The sequence below is a fragment of the Emys orbicularis genome, chromosome 7 (assembly GCF_028017835.1).
Source record: "Emys orbicularis isolate rEmyOrb1 chromosome 7, rEmyOrb1.hap1, whole genome shotgun sequence".
Lineage (NCBI taxonomy): Eukaryota > Metazoa > Chordata > Testudines > Emydidae > Emys > Emys orbicularis.
The window spans coordinates 108191683-108197651 of record NC_088689.1 but is presented as its reverse complement, the minus strand read 5'-3'; the positions used below and the strand labels follow the sequence as shown (position 1 = coordinate 108197651).

The following is a 5969-nucleotide window of genomic DNA, read 5'->3' as shown; positions in this document are numbered from 1 at the left end:
AAAAGGATAACACAAGCCACCTTCACATCTATTGGTGCTCTGCCCAACAGTAGGGACAGATCACCTATGTATGTGCCAGTGGGGCTGTTAAGTTTTTGCAGAACTCCCTTAACAGACTGAGGTGTAACGCATCCAGGCCTGATGAGCTGAGTTCCAGTGTTTAGTTTTGTGAACACAATGGTATTTGGCTACCAGTGCCATACCTGTCCCTACATCCATGCATATATTCATCATCCCACTGCTTAGTTCAGCTCCTCAAATATTCCCAATATCCAGCTCTCCCCCTTGCAATTTTCAGTAGGTCCTACAATACCCCCTTCTTTTTAATATAGCTGAAAGATAACTTCTTGTTCTTAATGTTTCTCACTACCAAACTGTCCTTCCACAGGTTTGCCTGTTGTAATTCCATGATATGCTGGGGATGGTTTACTGAACCTTGTCTTCTGTTCTCAACCATTTTTATGAAGAGTTTTCTGTGAATATGGTTTTGTAAAATAGTGTGAATTTAGTGCAAGTGAATACTGCACCCTGAAGGAATGACATTCTCTAGTTATCTACAGGGTAGGTACTGTGGTAGCACAAGTTTCTATTCGGCCTTACCAACATGCCTTAACCTTAACAAGAACAGTCCATTTCTAGGGGTGAAAGAGGATTGCAGGCTCCATGACATTTCAGTTCTTGGTGGCTATGTTAAGAGTATTAATATAGCTATCACTTGTGATGTTGGACATCTGTCTACTACAGTGGTTCCACCAACTCATTTCACACGGGTCACCAAAAAGTTTGCACTGGACCCAACTTGCAACCTAGAAATGAAAGGCTCTCTCACCCATAAGCAATCCCCTGGGCCATCCAGTCCCCCTATACTAACATACTTAACATACTTAGTCTGTTTGGTAATCCAGGAAGATTTACCCTGGCAGTATTTATTTCTGAAAAACTGAGATACATTTATTCTAGGTTTACTAAAATTATAGCCAGCTTGAACAGCATGCCTCTATACCTTTACCTGTGAAATAGTTGTTCCAAGTAATGCAGAAGTCTGTAACAATTGTATCATGAACTCAGTGAAGCTGTTTATTCGTACTGCTTATATTGGATCCCATTTTACTGAACAAGAGTCCACAAGTGAGATCTTCCAAACAGCTTGCTGGTAACGTTTCTGCACAGGTGTGTGGTGAGTTGCTAGCATTTCAGCTGTTCTCTTCCGTTGATTTTTATGGACTTCAGCTGCCCATCTTCCTCAACTTCAGTTCTTTCTTGTCCATTTTCAATGATTTTTCTGGTAGTGATTCTTCTACCATTGACCACTTCAGTAGAAGTTGAGACTGATCTGAAGTTGTTTGACCCACTAGTGTCTCCTCCAAAGGACCTGCAGGAGAATGTAGTGTGCTCACCGGGGCTGACTGAATCAAATGACATAAATGATTCCATAAGACCAGGAAATACATCAAAGCCGGCAAAGTTAGCTCCTCTTCCACGAGTTCTGTTTCTGTTTTCACCTACATTTCCATCAAATGGAATGTCCCAGAAATCATGTGCAAAGGGATCCATTCCTGCAAAAAATTCCCTGAAAATCTCTTCTGGGTTACGGAATATGTATTCCGAATCAAATGGGCTGTGGAAGTGGCCTCCAGTTGCACCTCTGCCTCCTCTCTGCCGACTTTCCTTTCCAGATCTGTCATAGATGGAACGTTTTTGGGGATCTGATAAAACCTCGTATGCCTCAGCTACGGCTTTGAATTTCTTCTCTGCATCCTCCTTGTTATTAGGATTCTTATCAGGGTGCCATTTTAATGCAAGTTTACGGTAGGACTTTTTAATGTCATCTTGTGAGGCTTTTTGGTGAAGTCCTAAAACTTCGTAATAATTCACCATCCCAAATGAAAGGTGGATGGATTTTGAAATGCTTTCTTTTCTCTCTTCTCAGTGACCTGAAGTCTGAGCCGTTCAGGATCCAGGGAATCCTGTTTCCTTTGGGCACTCCAAATTTGCTCCTTATGACCTGCTGGTTTTGCTCAGTTCATCTTTTGATTTGCTAGTGCTTGGCGCCACAGGGAAAGAAACACATTGTTTAAATTTACCCTTTGATTTTAAGACAGTTGAGTGGTGGGATTGTGACATCAGAGGTAATTCAGCCAATCATTGTACAGTGGATTTTAGTTTGTTTGTTTGGGGTTTTTTTTGGCATACTGAAGTGATATTGGTGAAAATCCTATATATATTGTCCAGGGTTTATCTTTTGTTTGCCATGCTGCTGTAGCCATGTTGGTCCCAGGTTATTCGAGACACATGGTGGGTGAGGTAATATCTTTTATTGGACCACCTTCTGTTTATCTCACATTTTAAACATTTATATTTCACATCTATGATGATGTAAGTGTGAAATACAGCTCTCTGACGACAGTAAGGCATTATATACAGCTATGTCTTATTGTATTCTGTGGATTTTGAGATAGTTAAGAAATAAACACTAGAGGCCATGATTCTCCTCTCACACAGGTCGTTCCATTGATGCTAAGGGAGTTCAGAGAATAGGGGAACTGGGAGCCAGGACTCTTGAATTCTATTTTTGCTACTCACTTGCTGTATCACAAGTCCCCCCTTCTCTCTCGGTCTCATTTTCCCTATCTGTATATTTGTAACGTGCTTTGAGATGCTTAGGTGAAAGGTGCCACAGAAGTGAACATTGTTATGATAGAAACAAAAATGTTGATGATGTGAATGCGCTCTTAATGTGTGTTGGCTTTATACCCTCTTCCTGGCACACACAGATGGCGAAAATCCAGTATGTATAGGGCAGGAGACCTAAAGGGAAAACTGCATCATCCACTAGAAAGCAGCCCTATAGGGGAAGCTAAGAAGGTTTTAGAGCTAACCAACCCAGACTGGACAGAAGAGGCCTTCGGCTGGAAGAATTTCCACTTCATTGCCAACAAGGGTCTGCTTCTCTTGTGGGACAATGCTATGGAGCTACTTGTAATGTAATATCTAAATCCAGCTCTAAAAGTCACCATCAGTCAGTGCAATGAAGTTCTGGAGATTGGAGCTCAAGGAAATGAAGGGCAATATTGAAGTCAAAGGAGTTTCATGTACTGTGAATTCATCAGACACTGGCCTTCGCCACCAGTATGGCCTTATTAATTGAAGGAGGATGGTGCTTTGAGGATTGATGTTTTTGGGAGTACTATGTGAAATGAAAAAGTATGTTTAAAAAAAAATCCATGCCACCATGGCAAGCTAACATTCCTCCCACTGCCCTCTGAATTTGGAGCCCAATTTGTGCCAAGGAATGAGGGGAAGTTTCCAATTAATTAATTAATTAGACACCCGGAAGGAATGAAGAGGAGGGAGTGGCTGGCTGTATATACTGGATGTTGTGTTTCAACAATTGGTGGTACCTTCATTCCTTTTCCTTCCAAAGAAGTATGGACTTTTTTTGTCTCTTTCCCCTCACTCAAATTTTGAAATCTTCAGCAGGGATGTTGAGTGCTGTTGCTTGTATTGACCTCCCTCCCTTTTTTTCTGCCTGTTTATTAGGGGAGGAAACCAAGTTGAGGGACCACTTAGATTCTTGTTCTTGGGTGTAGTATTAGGGTTTCCACTTGGGCTAGGGGCACTGCCTCCTTGCTCAGAAAACATCCCTAAGTCCTAAAAGTACCAAAACACTCAATTGTTGGATTTTAGCCTGGGACTTCCCATGATCCTGCAAAGGTTTACACATACTCAACTTTAAGCATGTGAATAGTCCAACTAAATCAATGGGACCACTTGTGCTTGAAGGTCAGGGCCGGCTCCAGGCACCAGCTTAACAAGCAGGGGCTTGGGGCGGCCAAGGGAGAGGGGCGGCACCTGTGGCAATTCGGGGGCGGCAGGTCCCTCACTCCCTCTAGGAGCGAAGGACCTGCCGCCGCCGATCGCGGCTTTTTTTTTTTTTTTTTTTTTCCCCAATTGCCGCCGCCAATCACGGCTTTTTTTTTTTTTTTGCTTGGGCCGGCCCTGTTGAAGGTAAACACTTCTTTTTAGGAATGGGGCCTTAGTGCTGCTGAAAAGTGCCAACCTGACCCCCCTGGTGCCTGGAGCCTCTGTTTATCCCTAAAACAGGTACCGCACAGGTAGATGCAAGCCTCCTCTTCCCCACTAGTGTTCCTCAAACCCGACCTTCAGGGAGGAGATAGGTCAGGCTCCATGGCCCTTTCAGTTATTGGCCTCTGAGCTAAAATCGCCATTCAGGGGGTTCGGTCAGTGACTGTTGTGATGGTGGTTTTTGTGACGTAGATGCCTACCTACTAGGAAGTGGACTGAGAACCTACCAAACTCATCACACACAGGCCGCCAACATCTTTTGCCAACATGGGCTAGATTTGAACATTTTAAAATCCCTTGGGCAAGACTTCACAAGCAATTCCATTCCTGTTTCTAGTGTGTCCGTTCTCTGTTAGAGGGAGGAGAAAGACTCGGTCAGGAATAATCCCAGTCAGCCTGCTGGGAGGTTCCCTGTGGGTTTTTAGCAAGAGCTAGTGCCTGGCAGAAACCATCCAGATTGGTTGCCGTGAGTGGTATTGTATGGATGGGGAAGGAGGTAATTCTAACTTTTTCAGCTGTGCCATTTGAGAAGCATCTCCTCCCTCAGCGGCCACAATGCTTGCATTTGATGATGAGTGTCCGTAGAGTCTCAGACTCGCTGGCGCACTGGATTATCTGTCTTGGATTTAGTACATTTACCAATCTGAAATGTAGGAAGTGTTTTTCTACTGTCATCTGCAATGGGGGCTGATCACTGCCGGTCCCTCTGCTGCCTGCAGCAGGCGTCTGAGATTAGCAGCGGTTCAACTGAGTGCCACTGCTGTAAGCTAAAAGGGTTTGCAAGAGAGACAGGGGTGAAAAAACGATGGCGAAAGAGAAATGAGAGGGAGAAAAACATGCACACATCAAGTAACTAGACCCAAACTAGCCAGGCAGCCCCAAAGAAACCAAGGCTTTGAAATGAGAAATGTTTTTCGTATCTTAAATCTCAAGTACAAACAATAAAAACCAGCCCAGGCTGTGTTCTTTGAAGAGAAGTACGAGTGACCTGAGCAGTGGTTATCAGCAGCGTCATTAAGATAAACGCTTAACATGATTTAAAGCATCCGAAACTGAAGGCAGCACTTTCAGATACTAACAAAACGGCCTGACATTGGGGATGGAAATCAATAGTAATCAGATGTCACTAAAAATACTCAAAAGTGTCCCATGGCTGATGGAGGTGAGATTAGTGTAAATATTTGTATTCTAATCAGTGGCACGCGAGGGCTGTAGGCGGCCTCTCTGTCTATTTAATTAATGGAGTGGCTTTTTAAAAGGATCCTAATCATATGTGATTGTATCTGCTTATCAACATTTTTGCTAATTAGATGATATGGAGGCAGTCGTTCTGCTAATTCCCTCATCCGAACAGCATATCCTGCTCAGATAAAGTACAGTCTCTTTTTAATAAGAAACAATCATGAGACAGACTAACCTTAATGGTGCTCATTATCTTTGGATCTTTTGGGTCTCCCCCCCCCCCTTTACTTAGATTTCTGCTTCAGAATCCCAGATGGGCAGAGTTGCTGTGGCCCTCTCCCATCCACTCCAGTCACAATTTAAAACACAATCACATCCAGGGGAAGAGCATTCTGACAGCTGAGGTCTCATGTTATGGGGCCTTTCCCCTATGTTCGTCCAAGCAGGCAGTTTGCATTTTTCAGACCTGTTGTGCTAGGGATTGGAAAGAGATTTGGATTAAAAAAAAAAAAAGCCCCAAATTTCATCCCAAACTGAGCCCTGAAGGTTCACACCGAAACGAACCTATTCTGAGCCTTCACTCAAAAGTGCAGCTTGATCACAAACTTCCATCCAAATCCTGGACCTTTGGCCACAACTCCAATTAACCCTTTGCCCAGAACTCCAACAGACCCTGAATTTTCCTCCAAGCCAAAGAGCTT

At 43.6% G+C, this 5969-nt stretch overlaps 1 protein-coding gene across 1 annotated transcript; it reads right to left on the bottom strand.

Moving 5' to 3' along the window:
• Positions 1-1185: 1185 nt before the first annotated feature.
• On the bottom strand, positions 1186-1878 carry DNAJB8 (DnaJ heat shock protein family (Hsp40) member B8). Its single transcript, XM_065408162.1, has one exon. The coding sequence runs from the start codon at positions 1876-1878 to the stop codon at positions 1186-1188; it is 693 nt and encodes a 230-aa protein (XP_065264234.1).
• Positions 1879-5969: the final 4091 nt, after the last annotated feature.